Source organism: Juglans regia, chromosome 14 (assembly GCF_001411555.2).
Source record: "Juglans regia cultivar Chandler chromosome 14, Walnut 2.0, whole genome shotgun sequence".
Lineage (NCBI taxonomy): Eukaryota > Viridiplantae > Streptophyta > Magnoliopsida > Fagales > Juglandaceae > Juglans > Juglans regia.
The window spans coordinates 21,385,513-21,405,603 of NC_049914.1; the positions used below are offsets into that span (position 1 = coordinate 21,385,513).

Sequence of the window (20,091 nt, forward strand, 5' to 3'; positions counted from 1 at the left end):
TCTTTTATAAATAGTAATAAAATAGTTTGAATTATATTTTATGAGATTTTAGAAAAATAGAGAGAAAAATTAAATGAAAAATATTATAAAATTAAAATATTATTAAAATATAATTTTTTAATATAATTTTTATTTAAAAATTTAAAAATATAGATTTTTTTATTTTTTATTTAAAAATTTATAAAAATTATAATAATTAATTTAAAAATATTTTTCCTTAAATAATATTTGAAAAAAAGATGCAATGAAGTGTGATATGAGAATTTTGGATCCAAAATTTTTACCACAAGCCCAAGTAAACAGTAAACTCGCATTTAAAGAAGTAAGGACAGTGACTACTCCGCTCTAGGGCTTCTTTAACCATACTTGGAATAAAAAAATTTCCATCACGCGATCTCCGAGTTTCGCTTTCTTCGCGGTTCGAATCTATACAGCAAAAAAAAAAATCTCCGAAGTTAGCCTCTCGGTAATATCTCTCTCCAGAGTTCTCACTTCTCCCTCTATAATTGGTGGCAAAATGTGACCGTGTTAGTTTAAATTGATGGCTAAATGAGCATATTTTCATTTCGGACAAGTTGGGTTTTTATGCGTATAAACTGGGGTTTTGGGGTTTCCGAAGTTTTTTACTTTTTTATTTTAATCTGCGGTTTTGGGCGTGTGGTGTGTTACTGCATGAACTTGGTGAAATGCTAAAACTTTTGCCCTCTGGAGCTACGGACTTGATTGAATTTGTAATTGTCTGATTCTAAGAATTGACTGCCTGTGTGCTTTTATCGACATATAGTTTGCTTACCTTTTGGGTTAGGTAAATTCCTTTCTACAGGTCAATAAGTGTAAACAGGAAAATTTAGAAAAACATTTTTTTATAACTAAAAATTAATAAAAATATTAACTTGATTATTAGACGATCAAACCCAAAAACTCGTTCTTTCGCCAAATCTATTGATTTCCTCGTAATAATAATGCTTAAGAGACCCACAAATGAATAACGCCTTGGAAGTCTTCTGTTTATCAACTTATTTCAACCCACATTGTGTAAGCTATTTGAGATAGTTGCCTTTAGTATTATTTCTTGTGCATATACCTGCATCACTATAATTTGATTAGAGTGCATCTATGAGGATGGCGAGCTATATTTGAGTAGTCTAAACAATGGGTTTCTTTAAACCTATCCTTGGAGAATTTGCAAGACGGTGTTTCAGTTTATTTAATTTTTGTTTTTATTTTTCTGTACTGCTTATGCAAAGCTATAATTTCCATCCTAAATATCTGAGCTCGCTTTTATATGTAAATCTATTGCAGGAAGGTGCACAAATTGGTACGTTTATTTGGAACTGGTATTGTTTTCTGAGAGTGGACAATTTTTGTGGCTCTGTTGCCCTTTATGTTTCAGCAGTCTCACTCCTTTTGTATCTCAATGATTTGAGCCAAACACCTTGGAGACTTCTTTTAAAATTTGGTGTGTCACCTTGGATTACAACGAACAATTAATATCATAACCATTTTTAAATCTATTATCCATGGTTTAGCTTCACAATTTTTATTTGCTGCTCTGATATTCTTAGATTTTATGGGGTTCCATACACCATTTGAAATGAAGATGGTGAAATGCTTTGTTTTTTGCTCTGTATGCTTTTTCTTACCGCATTCTTCTTCTGATTCAAGAAATGCAATATTTGATGTTTTGCACCACCTTCACGATCCTTTTAGCATTCAGAAAATTATTTTACCGGTCTTTGTTAGTACTGCTACTAATATTATCTTCATCCCTTGAGAAAGTCTTTCATATTGCAACCCCCTCTAGTCTTATCTCATCAGATGGGTTCAGCTGAAATTCATACTTTGTTGACCAAAAACAATAAATTCATACACTACAACTCCTTTTGGCCTTTTATTTTGTTTCCTCCACTCGATATGTGTATACTACTCCGATGAATTCTTCTAGCCTCCGTGCCTTCTTCACAGTTGCCTTGCAAACGTGTTTCGTTAGACACATAAGATGCCACAGACAAAGGCAAATGCATTATCTGCTGGTAAGCCAGTTGAACCTCAAAAGTTAAGTGAGCTGGAAAAGGCAGTTGAATCTGAAGAGAAGGTTGATCTTGATGAAGACGATGAGCCTGAGGAGGATGAGGAGGAGGAGCCTGAGGAGGAGGAGGAGGAGGAGGAGGTTGAGTATGAAGAGGTAGAGGAGGAAGAGGAAGTTGAAGAAATTGAAGAAGAGGTGGAAGAAGAAGAGGAGGAACTGGAAGAAGCCGAAGAGGAGGATACTAATAATGCTATTGGAGCTGATGCACAGAAAAACAATAGTGGTGGTGAGATGAAGGTTGAAGATGGGGACGAGAAGAAAAAACATGCTGAACTTCTTGCCCTTCCTCCGCATGGTTCTGAAATATACATAGGCGGCATTCCCCATGATACTTCGGATGAGGATTTGAGAGTTTTTTGTGAATCTGTCGGAGAAGTGGGAGAGGTTAGATGCATTTCTATTTATAAAGTAACCTCTTATGTGCTTTTTCTAAAGATTTATACAAATACCTTAGTGTTCTTTGGCAACAGGTTCGAATTATGAAAGGCAAAGATTCAGGTGAGAACAAGGGCTTTGCATTTGTGACCTTTAGAAGTACAGAATTAGCATCTAAAGCTATTGATGAGCTGAGTAACAATGAATTTAAGGTAACATAACCTTTTTTCCCCTCATTTCTTTGTTGTTTTTCCCTGCATAAGCTGAATGACTTGATGAAAAGTTGGATTTTGAACTTAATGTCAAGTATAATTGATTGTTAAAATATTAAGACAAGTCTTTCGTAAACCCTTTTTATTGTTTGTTGTTTTGGTGCAAACATCTTATTATGGCTGTTTGCTATTACTTATGTATGCTGAAATTGTTAAATCTCTCTCTCTTGCTCTCTCTCTCTCTCTCAGGGTAAAAAAATAAAATGTTCAACGTCAAAAGCAAAGCACCGTTTATTCATTGGTAATGTTCCTAGAAGCTGGGGAGAGGAGGATCTGAGGAAAGTTGTCACTGAGATAGGACCCGGAGTTACTGCTGTGGAACTGGTTAAGGTTAGTATGTAGTAGTTATGAAAAATTATGGTAATTTTCATTAATTGTTGGTGTTATCTGTTTTCTTTTCAATTTATTTTTTAATTTTTGCTTCTTTTTGTTTGTTTATTATCTGAATTCTCCTTGCTTTGGAAAACATTATGTTAAAAAACAGCCAGTGGTTTGGAAATTTATATGTGTTACAAGCGTCATCATGTGCTGATGTTATTAAACTTTGTCACAGGATGTAAAGAACACCAGCAATAACAGAGGCTTTGCTTTTGTTGATTATTATAATCATGCATGTGCTGAGTATTCAAGGCAAAAGATGATGAACCCACAATTTAAGCTAGGTGATAATGCCCCAACCGTGAGTTGGGCTGACCCAAAAAATGCTGATTCTTCTGCTTCTGCACAGGTCTCGTTAAGTTGCTTTTGTTATTTTGTTCTCTTCTTTTTATTTATTTACTTATGAGTGCTTATAGCTTCCTGTTTTCTCCAAATTTGAGGAGCAACTATTTCAGTTTATGTTACAAGAATGTAGGGTGCTGTTGTCAACAATTGTTTTTTGTGACTGGTGAAGAAAGCTAAATTCTTTTTTAGATAATGCTCTGTAAGTGGTTTATCTCGGTGTGCACCTAGAAAAAGATGTTATAGTTCGTAGGACATGTAGGAGTTATGTGACGTTGCTGCTTCTGTAAAGCACACTACTTCAAAAAGAAAATTGAGGTGTTACCCATATTGTGTTATAGTGCCCATAGTCCATGCCTGGTTCAGGTGGCTATTCTTTTTTTTTTTTCTTTTTTTTTCTAGTGTATCAGGGCTTATCCTCTATTAAACTTAGTTTGTTTTCAGGATCTGGTGGTTCTCCGATTTTGTTGCTGTTTTCTGTTTGGCCTTGCTCTTTAAAAGCTTTAGCTCGTCTCTTACAGGTGAAGGCAATATACGTGAAGAATTTGCCAAAGAATATAACACAAAACCAGTTAAAGAAGCTTTTTGAACATCATGGGAAAATCACAAAAGTGGTTCTGCCACCCGCCAAATCTGGAAAGGAAAAAAGTAGAATAGGTTTCGTACATTTTGCAGAGAGGTCAATTGCTATGAAGGCACTGAAGAATACAGAAAAATACGAACTAGATGGTGATCATAGCTACAGTTTTGGTTTTTACCAAACCAAAGACAATCGAATTAGTCACTCCTGATGCTTGGGATTGTTTTGATTTCAGGCCAAGTTTTGGAGTGTTCTCTTGCAAAACCACAAGCAGATGAAAAGGCTGGAGGGTCAAATTCACAGAAGTCAGGATTGCTTCCAAATTATCCCCCTCGTGTTGGTTATGGTGTGGTCGATGGTGCCTATGGTGGTCTTGGTGCACGATATGGTGCTGCAGGCTTTGCACCGGTGAGCAATGTTCAAATGTGTCACTCTACTCATTTGTCTGTTCATTTTTCATCAAGAGAAATCTGCATAGATTCCTCTGGAGCCTTTTCTTGAACTCTCATGATTTGCCTCTTGTACGTGAATATGAACTGACCCCTAACCATGGTCTCATCTTTATCGTGTTGTCTATATATTTATTTATTTATTTTCTGATAATAGTGGTCTGATTTTCTAAACTTGATATTTCTAGGTAATCCTTCTTTTCATGTTTTCCCTTAAACTTGAATCTCTTTGTAGGATGCCTGGAAACTTTTACAAAAACTAATACAGAACTAAAATGCTTTAATGCCACCCTAATGTGCTAGTTTGTTGTGATAAATATGAAAAATGCAATCTTGAACTTCGATTTTTTTTCATTAATAGAATGGCTATGTGAGAATACACTTGGGGTGTAAATTAGGTGCTTTGGTGCCGCTATCTATGGGCCAGTGCCACGTGTTAGAGGTTTCAAATTGGTGTTAATACATAGTGTATATACCTTACTATAGAAGCCACTGTAGATAATTTCACTCTTCTCAGTTCTTACACTTGCGAGTAATAATCTCTAGATTTTCTCTAATATTTAGACATGTCTTTCAGCCAATGATCTATGGAAGGGGACCAGCTCCTGGCTTGTCAATGATGCCAATGCTTCTGCCAGATGGACGGATTGGATATGTTTTGTGAGCACATTCATTCATCTTTTTCTTTAAACAGGCTTATTGGAACAGATGTTAGATTTTATGCTTCATGTTTCCTTCTTAATTCCTCCTCTCATTTCCACTCTGGACAGCTTTAGTTTCTGTCATGACTACTAGCTTGGCAAGTAATCAGTCTATAGTGACGCAGGACCATCTAACCAAATGAGCCCCTCTGGTTAATTGGATTTAGTTAATAGTTAGTATTAGTTTAATTTTAATTGCTTTTAAACACACCCAAGTACTTCAGTGTATTAAATGCATAGTAAATGACATCTGATTGATATGAATTTTGCTTTCATGTTAGGTATGAAGAGAAAATGTAATCCAGCAGTCAAATTTTTTGTTTATAAGTAACCATTAAAAAAAAAACCATAAAAAAAATAAAGTAATGTCTATTAAGAATTACAATGAGTTTTTTTGCAGTAACTTGGAATTTGTTATTATAGACTTGTTAGTAGTTTGATCGTTTAATGTTTAGTTTTATACTTATACCTGTGTTTTTGGTCTATTTAAAAGGCCATATGACTAACATTTGATTTCTAGTGAGATTAATTGCTAATGTTAAAATGATGTATGCATAATTAAGGACTAGCCCCCAACACCCTGAAATTGATTGGTAAGTTAGTAATGCACCAAATTGATATTGAAGTTATGATAGCGCCTTTCATCTGATTCTTCTAGGGGAGGAAGTACCATTCGAGGCAGAGCTCGTTGGCATCCTTATATGAGAAATATCTTAAGAGGCTTAAATACGGATTATACCATCATAGTATCAGAAAACTTGACTAAAAGTTTTTTTCAGTCTATTGGATCTGTTAAATCATGCTATTTTGAGTTTTCACTCTGATTCTTTTGCCCTTACTATGATCCTCCCTGATGCACATTACCCATATAATACTATGGTGAAGACAAACAGAATTTATTGGCCAGTTGGTTCTTTAAGCTATCTACTATATAGGATGAAATGGAGGGCATTTTTCTTGTGGAAGATGGATTCCTGTGGGCCATTGCAGGTGTATATGGCCTAGATATTGACATATAAAGAAGGTTATTGTGGGCAGAATTGGCGGGGCTTTATAGTTGGTGGGAAATACCATGGGACATAGGAGGAGACTTTAATGTCACTTGTTCTCGAGTGAAATATTGAGCGCGTCTCACCTTAACCTTAAGATGGTGGAATTCTCCAATTTCATTTCTGAGCAAGACCTTATGGATATTCCATTAATTGGGGACACCTTCACATGGTCCAACAGCCGCAAACATCCATCTTGGTCCAAGATTGATAGATTTCTAGTATCTTCAGATTGGGAATTGCATTTTCCTGATGTAATTCAAAAGACTTCCTTGGTTATGTTCATTGACCTTAGATTGTTGAGGCATTTGAGGGGGATGGAGGTATATTAAGTTTGAGAACATGTGGCTTAAAGGTACTCCGGAATTATAGACGGAATTAGGCATTCGTGGACTTCTTACTTCTTTCAAGGTACTCCAAGTATCATAATGGCTTGCAAGTAAAAGGCACTGAAGAATGATTTTGACGCAATGGAATGAATAGGCTTTTGGTAATGTGGTGTAGCAGAAGTGCTCTCTCTTATAGATTTTGTATGGTTTGGAGAGTGAGGAGGAGGCGAGTCCTCTTCGAAGTTGAGAGAACTTGTAAGTGTTAGGTGGTCATAGATCTTGATAGGGTTTCTTTAATAGTGGAGATCTCTTGGAGACAGAAATCAAGGGCACTATGGTTGAGGGAGATAAATGCACAAGCTTCTTCCACCGATTGGCTAATTTGCATAGGAGGAACAATCCAATTGAGATGATGATGGTGGGCAGAGCAATTTCCTTTGACCAAGCTGTCATCAAGAATCATATTGTACAATATTATGAGCACCTCCCCTTTGAACAGTTTGCATGGAGACTAAAATTGGATGGCTTAATATTCGAGACAATAGATCAACAGGGTTTTTGAACAAGATGAGGTTTACAAAGTGGTCCAAAGAACAACTAGTGACAAGGCTTCAAGCTTGATAGATTCACCATGGCTTTCTTCCAAGTTTGTTGGGAAGTGGTTAAGACGACCTAATGAATGTGTTTCAAGATTTACATGCAATGAAAGGTTTGGAAAAAGTCCTAAACGCTACTTTCATAGCCCTTATTCCTAAAAAAGGCAGGGACAATGGATATTAAAGATTATTGCCTGATTAGTCTTGTGAATGGGATCTATAGGAGTTTATCTAAGGTTTTGGGAAACATATTGAGTATGATGATGGAGAAGATAATATTGAAGCCTAAAAAAGACGTTTACCAAAGGTAGATAGATTCTAGTCTTGGGATTAATTGAGAATGAATGCTTGGATAGCATACTTGAGTCTAGAGGTCATGGGATACTTTGCAAGTTGGACGTGGAGAAAGTGTAACGCCTTGTCATTTGGAATTTCTTGCTTTGTTTGCTTGCAATAAGTGGCTTTGGGGAGAAATGGTGTTCCTGGATAGCATATTGTATCTATATCTGCTTTTCTATTTTGGTGAAAGGTTCTTTGGTTGGGTTTCTTCAACAACTCCCTTGGTCTGAGATAGGGGAACTTGCTTTCTTTGCTTCTTTTTATTATCTCCATGGAAGCTCTTTGTGAGATGATCTTAGCTCTTGTAGATGGTGGCTCTCTCGGGCGCCTTGATGGGCAATAGCAACTATGGCTCTCTTGATGTCTCTCACCTTTTATTTGCCGATGTGACCCTCATCTTTTGTTGGGGCACCAAGGTCACATTCAATCTTTGAGGGCACTTCTCTTATGCTTTGAAGCTGTCTCTGGTTTGGAGGTGGAAAATGTTCATAATGCATTTGGGATGTTGTGATTGAAAAGGTGGAGTTTAGATTGGCTAGCTGGAAGAGGTAACCTATCAAATGGGGGTTGGCTTACATTAACAAAAAGAACTTTTTCTAATTTGCCCACATACTTCTCGTCTTTGTTTCTACTTTCCACGAAGGTTGCCAACCGTATTGAGGAGCTACAATTGGATTTCTTGTGGAATGGGATGGGATGATTTTAAATTCCATCTTGTGAATTGGACAACAATATGTATACCCATCTCCGAGGGAGGTTTGGGTATTCGTAACTTGATGGTGTCAACCAAGCTCTTTTGGGGAAATGGATGTGGCGATACTAGTAAGAAAAGGAGGTTTTATGGAGGGTTGTTGTAGATTTGAAGTTTTGTGAAGCATGGGGGTTGCTGGTGCTCAAATGAGTTACATGGACCACATGGGGTGGGTTTGTGGAAGCACATAAGAAAAGTATGGGAGGCCCTCTTTAGACACTCGTATTAAGGTTGATGATGGCTCTTGAGTCAAGTTTTGGCATGGCACATGGTGTGGTAGTCGAATCCTCAAGGACACATACCTAGCAGTATTTGAAATTGCATGGGCCAAAGTAACCTCAATAGTTGAGCTCTTGGAATCTTTCAATGGCTCTCTATGGAATGTTGTTTTCGTCCAGAGTAGCACATAATTGGGAATAGGATGTCACTACTGAGTTTTTTGATTTATTGTACTCTCTACAAGAGTGATGGTGTGAACTATAGACAAGATCATTTGGAGTCCCTCCAAGAAAAGTAGAGTCAATGTTCTCCTTACTAGCAAGGCATGGATGCCTGAGGAATATATGGCTAAAGCTCCCTTGAAAGTAGCCTTTTGTTTTTTTTTTGGTCTCTAAGGGAAAGTCAGATCATGGTGTTGGATTGGTGTTACATGTGCAAGAAGGATGGTGAAGCAGTGGATCATTTGCTTCTACACAGCGAGGTGGCTAGGACTTTGTGTAACGGCTTTTTTGCGAGAGTGGGAATATCATGGGTCATGCCTAGAAGGTTGGTGGACTTGGCAAGTTGGAGAGGCCTCCAAGGCAACTACTAGTAGGGTCAATTTTGAAGATGGCTCCTATATGTATGTGTTGGTGCATTTGAAGGGAAAGAAATGATAGAATAGAAACTTTGAAGCGGACAATGGATGGAGCCGAAAGCTTTCATTTTTAAAACCTTGTTTCTTTGGGCTGTGGCGATAGGTTTTAATGGGCTAAATGTCCATGAGTTTCTTATTTCAATTGTAAATCCTAGTTAGATATTAATCATGTTATGTCCTGTGTACTTGGGTTATTCCTCTTATTTTATTAATAAAACTTCTCAGTTGCATATCAAAAAAATATTGTTCTGGCCATACAATGCTAGGTCAACTGAAATCCATCAAGTTGGGTTCATCTAGATCCATCAAGGTAGAGCTTTTACTTGGGTTCCATCGAGGCAGTTCAACCCATATCCATTAAGCACAGTTGGTTTAGGCATTTTGGTTCGTTCAGACACAGTTTTGTTTGGTTCTGACTTGAGTCAGTTCAGGTCAGTATTTCTAGGTTGGTTTTGAAGGTCTTTTTGGTCAGTTCATTCCCATGATTTCTGGTTCAGATTCCTGTTTTTCCCATTCCTCCTTTTCAGCCAGTTTGGTTATCTTTCTGCTGGTTCTGGATTAATGCTGTCAGTTCAACAAATTTTGGTTGGTTCAGATCTTATTTCACTTGGTTTTGGCTCTTCTAGGCTGGTCTTGGTTGATATTTCCTTGCGGCAGCTTTGTCATCTTTTCTGATCTCTTCAAGGTTTAGTAGATCAATCTTATTTATGGAGATTCAGTTGGTTTAACACTGGTTGGTTATCTGATTCTTTAGTGGTTCTGTTGTTTTTGCTGATTTTGTGCAGTTCAACTTTGGTTTACCCTCAATTACTTGCTGGTTGCTCTGACCCACTTGTTTTGCATTGGTCTTGTTGCCTGGTTGAGTGGAAGCTTGCATAAATGTTCTTTGGGTTTATTTGTTTTCTAAACGGCTCCAAAACCGAGTTAGCAAAGATTTTGGTCTGCCTGAAATGCACCCAATGACTAATGTTAAATTGAAAGGAAAAAAGGAATGTTTAATAGGCTAAATCCATAGGGTTCTAGTAATACCGATATTGAGTATAGGAGGGTAGTGGAAGAGATTCCACATTGCCTAGGAGGGAGTAGTTAAAATTTACAATGACTCCAAGGGACTCTAATTATGACATTAACTAGTCTTTTTGGAGAATAGCTCTAATGTGACTTGAGTTTTTTTAGGCTTTTATAAATGATATTGGAGTCAATCCCAATAAAAACTCTAGGACTTGGATTGTGTCACCTGCAACAATTAATGAGGACGTTTGGGATTTGGGTCGGGTATTGTTCATCCTCCTTCCCCAACCAGACCCTTGATGTAGCAGAGCACTAGGTTTTCATTCTCAATCGTTGTGAAGCAACAAAATATTATTAGCTCAGGTCCTTAAAGGATCTCAAGGTTGCATAAGATCCAATACTTGGGATAATGTTCTTTTATCGTCTCACCATCATCAGTGCTGCGGACATTCGAGTTAATATTGAAACTCGTGGGCCTTCCTTAATGCCTTCTTTGTTCATTGGGCCATCATAAACTCAGAGTCCGACTCATCAGAGTTGGGATTTGAACGAAGTTGGAGTGAGTTTTTACATAGCCCCTATCAGATTTAGAGTGGACACCTAATAGGTATTCCTGAATTGGTTTGTTAGTTGGTACCTACGTTGAGACAACTGAAGAAATATTCCCAAATGATCTAAAAAGCTCATACCATAACATTAAGGCATCGTTTGCTTACACAGATGAGATGAGAAATATGTGAATTGTAGTAAGATAATTTGTAAATAATAGTGAAATAGTTGGTACCTATGTTGGACAACTAAAGAAATATTCCCAAATGATCTAAAAAGCTCATACCATTATATTAAGGCCTTGTTTGGTTACACAGATGAGATGAGATGATCAGAAATATGTGAATAGTAGTGAGATAATTTGTGAATAGTAGTACTTATAAAAAAATAGTTTGTGAATAGTAGTGAAATAGTTTGAGTTAAGATGTTTTATGAGGTTTTGGAAAAGGAGAGAGAAAAAGTAGAATAAAAATATTATAAAGTTAAATTATTGTTAGAATATAAATTTTTAATATAATTTTTGGGTTGAGATTTGAAAAAGTTGAATTGCTTTTTGTGTTTTGTTTGAAAATTTGGGAAAGTTGTAATGATTAAGTAATGATTAAATGAAAAAGTTGAAAAATTGAAATTGAAAAGTGTTTGTGCTTGAATAGTGTTTGGATGTTGAGATAAGATGAAATAGGTTGAGACCATACTTGAAACCAAACGGGGCCTAAGATGTATAATGGAGAGAGAAGACATTGCTTGTATTCTCTTGCTAATTAGAATTTTTTGTGGATCTTGAAAAGGAATTATCGGATCACTCTGGATGAAGATGATGCATGGGACTATGTTTCCTTCATTAGGAAGGGCAATCTAGACCAGATGGTGGGACAAAATTGGATATTCAGAATTGAGATCAAATGTCGCAAACGTAGTGGAATGTTGTTGGAATGGAATTTGTGATACCCTAAGTGATAAGGGTAGGTGGTGTAAGAAATCCAACATTGTTTAGGAAGGAGAAGTTTTTGTTTTTTATAATGGTTTCAATGGGATTTCAATTGTATAATTGACTCGTCATTTTGGTGTATAGGCCCAAATGTGGCTTGGGCCTCCCTTAGGGCGTTACAAATGGTATCAGAGCCCATCCAAATCAAAAATGTGAGATTTGAGCCGTGCTACCTATGACAGACAGACCTGACGAGGACGTTGGGAATTTAAGAGTGGAGATTGTGATACCCCCCTATACTTGACTGATAAGGGTAGGGATCTCACATTGCTTGGGAAGAATAAGTTCTTGCTCCTTATAATGGTTCCAATAGGGGTCCAATTGTATCATTGATTAGCCCTTTTAGAATTGTAGAAACACGTGGGACAAATACTTGATTCATTGATGTATCATCATATATATACACTACATACAATTGACATTTATACCCTCACAGGTTACACTAATTACAACCATGCCCTCTAACACTCCCCCCTCAAGCTAGCGCATATATATCATATAAACCCAACTTGAAACAAATAAGCTTTAACCGACTACAACACAATGACTTAGTGAACATATCTGCGAGTTGATTCGCAGACTTCACAAAAGGTGTAGAAATGTCACCACTTAGTATCTTATTGCGAATGCGAATGGAGTGACAATCAATCTCTATGTGTTTAGTCCTCTCATAGAACACAAGATTAGAGACAATATGCACTGCAACTTGATTATCACAAAATAGCTGAAGAGGAACAGGAGCTGGAAACCCAATCTCTTGGACGAAGTGTTGCAGCTGTGTCAACTCACTAGTAGTGTGAGCCATTGCAGTATATTCGGCTGTTGCACTAGATCGAGCTACTATTGCTTGTTTTTTACTCTTTCATGTAACAAAGTTACCTCCCGCAAAGGTACAATACCCAGTAATAGATCTTCTATATGAAGGAGATCTTCCCCAATCAGCGTCTGAAAAAGCTTCAACTTCAAGATATCTATTTGGTCGATACAACAATCGAAGGAGCTTGCTTAAGATAACGAAAAATATGAATTACAGCATCCCAATGTGAGACTCGTGGCGTTTGTAAAAATTGACTCAGTATACTCATTGCATACGAGATGTCCGGTCTAGTGATAGTGAGATAATTTAGTTTTTCAATAAGTCTTTGTTACCTACCTGGATCTCCAAACAACTCCCATTCCTCTTTCAAGAATGTACGATTTGGGTCCATAGGAGTGTCAATAGGTCATACATCCAACATGCTAGTTTCTTCCAAAAGGTCAAGTACATATTTCCTATGAGATAGGTTGATACCCTTTTTAGATCTACTGACTTAAATTCCAAGGAAATATCTAAGCTTAAATCTTTTGTCTGAAACTGATCACGTAAAAATTGTTTTAGCCTAGCAATTCCAGCAGAGTCACTCCTAGTAATTACAATGTCATCCACATATATAATCAACAAAATGTGACCTGCATCACTATGTAAGTGAAATACCAAGTGGTCTATTTAGCATCTATGAAGACCAAATGCCAATTCAACATTAGAGAACCTTCCAAACCATGCTCGAGGAGATTGTTTCAAACCATATTTCTTTAACTTGTATACAGTACCTCGATACTCTTCCTGAGCAACAAACCCAAGTGGTTGTTCCATATAAACTTTTTCATGCAAGTCGCCATGTAGAAATGTATTTTTAACATCCAGCTGAAATAAGGGCTAGTCTAAATTAGCAGCAAGAGAGATCATCACTCGAATAGAAGAGATTTTAGTAACTGGGGAGAAGGTCTCCTCGTAATCAATGCTATAGGTTTGAGTGTAGCCCATAGCAACCAAACGGACTTTCAGACGTTCCACAGAATCTTAAGGATGAAATTTGATTGTATATACCCATTTACAGCCAACATGTTGCTTACCAGGTGGTAGTGGAACAAGATCCCATGTCTCGTTATGGTGAAGGGCATCCATTTCATTTTTCATAGTTGTCCTTCATCTTGAATTAGATAAAGCATCCCTAACTGTCTTAGGAACATAAAGTTTTGAAAGTTGAGATGTAAAACATGAGAATGAAGGAGATAAGGCATGATATGAAACAAATTGGCTAATTGGATGTTGAGTAACACAAAAACGAGTACCTTTGCGGAGAGCAATAGGTGGAGAGTCTGAAGTACTAGGCAACTCATGATATGAAGATGGAGACACGGTTGGTGGGGGCATGGGAGCCGGCGGCTACAAGCGACGCGAGTAAACTTGTAAAGGAACTTGGGGAGGGACTGAGGAGGGTTGGGTAAGGTTGGGTGAGTGTGAATGAGACAGTATAAGAGTAGGTAATGGTAGAGGATCATACTTAACACTTGAAGATGTGTTCGAAAAATAGGATATGGACTCAAAGAAGGTAACGTCAGCACTCGTGAAGTTGCCTCTAAGAACATGACTACAGCAGCGATACCCTTTTTGAGTCCGGAAACAACCAACGAAGAGACACTTGGTAGAACATAGCAAACACACCCAAAGATTTTTGTTGGAAGAGAAAATGGCGAAGATGAAGGAAACAAGATGGAAAAGGGAGTGGAACCAGCAAGAACTGATGAAAGCATACGATTAATAAGGTGACAAGCAGTAAGAACACTATCACTCCAAAATCGTTTAGGAACATGCATGTGTAGCAAAAGTGCTCGGGTTACATCTAACAAATGACGATTTTTGCATTCAGCCACCCCATTTTGTTGCGCTGTATATGAACTTGATGGTTGATGAACAATTCCTTTATTACTTAAGTAAGTAGCAAAGGCACTAGATTGATATTTTCTAGCATTATCAGAATGCAAAACTTGAATTTTTTTTGTTAAATTGAGTTTTAATTTCTTTCCATAACCCTTTGAATATGTAAAGAAGTTTAGATCTTGCCTTCATAAAAAACATTCATGTCACACGAGAGTAGTCATCAATAAATGTAACAAAATACTGAAACTTGTTTGATTCAATGTTGATTGGTTCCTATATATCAAAGTGAATCAATTCAAAAGGATTCGATGCTCGTTTATCAACTCGAGGTACCAAAGACATACGATGATGTTTACTAAGTTGACATGCTTCACAAGAGAGGGAGACAAATTTCCCAAATTCCTAACTTTGACTCTTCAAAAGAGAGGGGTGACCAAGGTGACAATGCTGTTCATAAGCGGATGATGAGGAGGATGTAAGGGCTCGAGTGGGTGACTGTTGAACATCAAGATAATATAGACCACCAGCTTCATGCCCCGTACCAATCTTGTTTCCCATCTTGAGATCCTGAAAAATACATGAAGAGGGATAAAAAGTCACTGAACATTGAAAATTTTGAGTAATCTTACTAATAGACAGCAAACTAAAGGGAAAACTAAGAGCATATAGAACAAGTGACAAGGATATAGAATCAGTGAGCTTAGTGGATCCAATGCTTGTAACTTTAGCAAGAGAACGATTAGCAAGCGTGACACTTTTTAGAGATGTTACAGTATTTAACTTAGATAAGGCAGAAGACAAATCGGTCAGATGTTCATTAGCTCCTGAATCAATGATCCATGGATCTTGAATGGATGAGACAAGACATGTGGATGCTATACTTGAGTGGACAAGAGTAGTTGCGGAAGATGAAGCCCGTGTGCGACCCAAAAGCTGCTCATACTCATCCTTCGATATACTAATCATATCTGGAGCTGGGTTGGAGCTTGTTGACTTTGATGTAGCATCTTGGCAAATGACCTGATTAGCAGACCCAGATGGTCTACCATGTATACCCCAACAATAGTCCACCGAATGGTTAGTGCAACCACAATGGGTGCACTTATGAGGCTCACAACCTCGAGTGTGATTACCTTTGGCATCACGTCCCCCACGTGCACCTCTACCACCACGGCCTCCATGCTCACCAGGAGCAACATAAGAGGCAACCAAAGTGGATCTCTCACTGATCGGATCAGAAGAAAACTGAGATCTGTGTCCAGATAATGTGGCACGTTGAAGTCAAGGAGAATAAATCAGGAAATGAAGGAAGTTGTGGACTTGCCAAAATTTGAGAACGCATTGACTCGTATTCAGGTTTTAAACCAACAAGAAACCGAACAACATTAAACTCTTCATGTTGTTGTAGCATACGTGAAACATCATAAGTGATAGGTTGATACATCTTGAGTTCTTCACATATGCTCATCACTTAAGAATAATACTCTTCCAGGCCCAAAGTACCTTGTTCTAACCCAAAGAATTGCTTACATAGCTCATAAATACGGGTTGTGTTCCCAACACCCGAATACATATGCTTGAGATGACTTTACAACACCTTTGGACAATGTCAAAATGTATCAAACTAGAGCAAATATTAGGCTCAATACTAGTTAACATCAAGGACAAGATTTGAGCATCCTCTTGCTTCCATTGAGCAAATGTAGAGCTATTTGAGTAAGATTTTGGATCAACCAGGTGGCTGGAAAGTCCCTTGCCTTTCAAAAATATTGTAACAGATTTTGACCATAGTATATAGTTCTTTCCATCCAATTTCATGGAAGTCATAGGCATATTAAAGTTTAGTGCAAGCTACTTTTACTCAAATTTAGTTGCCATAGGCATAGAAAAATATCACAATTCCACTTGAAGATAGAAAATTTACACAGAATATGAAATATGTATGAAAAACCGGGGAATACGATCTGGAAAACTAGAAACCCAACTCAAGTACCCGAAAAATCAACTTGAATAACCAAATTTTGGCTTAGTATCGGACTAAATTGGTCAAAATAGGCACGTACCGGCTTGAAACCAGTCTGTATCGGCCTGGAATCGGGCTTGTGTCGGTTGGAATCGGGCTTGTATTAGCCGTTATCGACCCGTATCAGGTATGTATCGGTATCGGCCTGTTGCTATCCTTAAGAACATGGATTAGGTTAACCTAACCAAGAATAAGGGATTTGGGTATTACCTTATCAGTGTTACCAAACAGGTGTTATTCCGGATAGGAATAAACTCTTACTCCAAGTTTTGGTTATTCACACTCGAGGATTGGATAGCTTATACCTGCAACCAAACACTTTGGGGCTTCAACTTTTTTCCGGCGACGAAGATCCTTTCCAGCTGGCTATAAAGACGAAAAACTTCCCGATAATCACAGAAAGTGACGGCGAGTTTACCCCTGGTGCCCAGTATTGAAGATGACACCGGAAACTTGCCAGAAGCAACTTCAAACACCTACGGGCCGTCGACGACGAAGAGAGAAGCCACCGGGATGTGCAGAAGAAGATGGCGAACTAGGATCCGGTGGATGCAAACGCTGGTGAGCTTAATCCGACCACAAAATTTAGATACTACACCGAAAAACACTCCGACGAGTTTAGACAACAGTGAGCATGATTTCAGCGTGAACCACCTTACACCACTTACCACCATCCGACAACTGGGATCTCTGATACCATGTAGAAACACATGGGACAAATACTTTATTCATTGATGTACCATCATATATATACACTACATACAACTGACATTTATACCCTCACAAGTTACACTAATTACAACCATGCCCTCTAATAGGAATATAGGCCTAGATATGGCTTGGGCCTCCCTTGGGGCGTTACAGATTTTTTATTTTTTTTATAAGTAGGGCGTTACAAATTTGCCCACTTAGATCATACAACTCTTATGTAATCTTAAATAATCCACTCTAAGATAACATGGGGTATAGAAAATTCTTTCCCACTACATTCATTATAAATATAAAATAATAATCACCTTCTCAATAATGACCATAGATTGCCTTTATATAGACTGACCACTTTAAGACTTATAAAAAAAACCTCTATGGGTTGGCTCAAATGCTAAGAGCCTTGATCTTGGTGGTATGCTTTCTCCAGGTGTAAGGTTTGAACCTTTAGTTGCAAGGGCCATTGGATTGAGGGTCCCCTTGAATTATTTTTTTTTTCCCGATAATTAATAAGAAATTTTATTACCAAGAATAGGCACAACCCAAGTACACATGATGTATACAATAGAAATACCTACTACACTCTAGAAAGCAGGAAAACTAAAATAGAAACAGATTCAGTACATTATAATCATTCCTTACAAAGATCTTAGCTCACAAGCTCAAAGTAGAAAAGAAAAAATTCCGGAGATTCAAAACATCTCTCATTCCTTTCCAACCATAGACACCACATTAAACACAAATGAATCATTCTCCATTTGGCAGCTACACATTTCCTTGCCTCAAAATCACATCAACGTGCAAGAAGATCCAGAACTTCCCGAGGCATCACCCAATATAAACCTATCCGACCAATAACCTCATTTCACAAAGACTTTGCTACCTCACAATGTAAAAAAGATGATTTACAGATTCACCGTCCTTCTTGCACATGACACACCAATCAACTATACACAAACTACGTTTTCTAAGTTTATCTGTGGTCAATACTTTCCCTTGAGCAACCACCCAACTGAAGAACGCCACCTTTGTAGGAACCTTCATCCTCCAAATGCTTTTCTAGGGGAATACACAGCCAGAATGACAATTAAGCACCTTATACAAAGAATTGACTGAAAATTTGAAATTTCCAGCATGATCCCACAGTAGCCTGTCCTCTCTTTCCTGCATCACTTGAGTTATAAAATCTTCCCAAAAAATATGAAACAACATTCACCTCCCAGTCATTTTCATCTCTAATAAAGTCAACATTCCATAGAATATTATTATCCGTACATTGAAGGTAATCTGCCATATCAACATTTTGATCCCTTGCAATTCTATAAAGAGATGAAAAATCTGATTTAAGAGCTTATTCCCCACACCAAATGTCATGCCAAAAGAGAATCCTCTTCCCTTCCTCCACCTTAAACTTAATGTGTTTAGAAAACTCCCCCCAACCTTTCCTAATAAACTTCCACAAACTCACCCCTATGCTCCTCTAACTTCATTAGAACACCAATCCCCCGCCCACTCCCATATTTAATAGCAACAACATTCTTCCATAAAGTATTTCTCTCTTCATGACATCTCCAAAGCCATTTTCCAAGGAGTGCTTTATTAAACAACCTCAAATTTCTCACTTCCAATCCTCCACAAAAAACCGGTTGACAAACTGTAGAATTATAGAGAGATTTATGTTTAAGGATCTGTTAGCAATATTAGGGGCTAATATCTAGGAGATCTACAGCTAACAGATCAGTTTTTCTTATCCCATGATTTTAGGAGATTTGGTAGTCTGTTACCAAATCTGCAGATATAAGTTTCCTGTTTTATAGCTTTCAGTTTTAGGTAGTTCTGATTTCCTTTCTAGATTAGCTGTAAATATCCCTAAAATAGATGAGCATTATCATCTATATAAAGAGGGGCCTGTAACCTTATTTTCAATATAGTGGAATCTTACTCTTTCCTTCCACAAACAAGATGGTATCAGAGCAATCTCTGAACCCTAATTCCCTCATATGACCAAATACGGGAAACGTGATTCAAGAGCTACCGTTTCCCAAATCACCTCCAATCAGGAAGCCATGGCTTCCAACAATGATAGTAACCTCATGACCATTACAGGACACAAACTGAATGGGAACAACTATCTCCAATGGTCCCATTCCGTAATGATGTTCATATGCGGAAAGGGCAAAGATGATTATCTCACCGGAGATGCTGCCAAACCAAACAAGACGGATGAAAAATTCAAAGTCTGGAATGCCGAGAATAATATGGTCATGTCATGGCTCATTAATTCCATGACAAATGACATTGGAGAAAACTTTCTTCTCTATGGAACAGCAAAGGAGATTTGGGATGCTGCCAAGGAAATATATTCTAACAATGAGAATACATCGGAATTATTCGAGGTGGAAAGTGTTCTTCATGACTTCCGCCAAGGAGAATTAACAGTGACTCAATACTTCAACACTCTCAATCGGTATTGGCAGCAGCTAGACTTATTCGAGGAGCACAATTGGAGCTGTCCGAATGATGGAATCAGGTATAGACAAATAATTGAACGGAAAAGAATATACAAATTTTTGATTGGATTAAATAAGAACCTTGATGAAGTACAAGGAAGAATTTTAGGATCCAAACCACTACCAAATATCCGAGAAGCTTTTTCAGAAGTTCGGAGAGAGGAAAGTCGAAAGAAGATCATGATGGGATCTCAAGATTTTGTGACAAATCCTGAGAGTTCAGCACTTGTGGTGAGAGGGAATCCATCCAACAACAACAACGATCACAGACCAAAGAAAGGGCGACCATGGTGTGATCATTGTCGACGTCCTGGTCACACCAAGGACAACTGCTGGAAGATTCATGGCAAACCAGCAGATTGGAGGCCTTCCCGGTTTGCCAATGACAAAGAAGGACGAGGCAACCTTGCTTCCATGGATGAACAACCTCCACCCGAACCAACTCCCTTCAGCAAGGAACAGATAGAGATCTTGCAGAAAATGTTCAGCCAATCC

General features: G+C 37.8%; 1 protein-coding gene across 2 annotated transcripts in view; it reads left to right on the forward strand.

Moving 5' to 3' along the window:
* The first annotated feature begins 346 nt into the window (after nt 1-346).
* The window catches only part of LOC108988273 (heterogeneous nuclear ribonucleoprotein Q-like), a 28,961-nt gene continuing 9,216 nt past the window's right edge, over nt 347-20,091 (forward strand). Inside the window, exons 1-9 of one of the 2 annotated variants that reach the window (XM_018961491.2) lie at nt 347-466; nt 1,303-1,318; nt 1,966-2,473; nt 2,560-2,676; nt 2,926-3,066; nt 3,290-3,463; nt 3,978-4,185; nt 4,272-4,444; nt 5,063-5,145. In XM_018961491.2, coding sequence (XP_018817036.2) covers nt 2,000-2,473; nt 2,560-2,676; nt 2,926-3,066; nt 3,290-3,463; nt 3,978-4,185; nt 4,272-4,444; nt 5,063-5,145 — 1,370 coding nt within the window. In that variant the 5' untranslated portion in view covers nt 347-466; nt 1,303-1,318; nt 1,966-1,999. Of the gene's footprint in view, nt 467-983; nt 1,036-1,302; nt 1,319-1,965; nt 2,474-2,559; nt 2,677-2,925; nt 3,067-3,289; nt 3,464-3,977; nt 4,186-4,271; nt 4,445-5,062; nt 5,146-20,091 lie in introns of those variants that run through there. The other variant, XM_035685253.1, reaches the window with a different exon arrangement.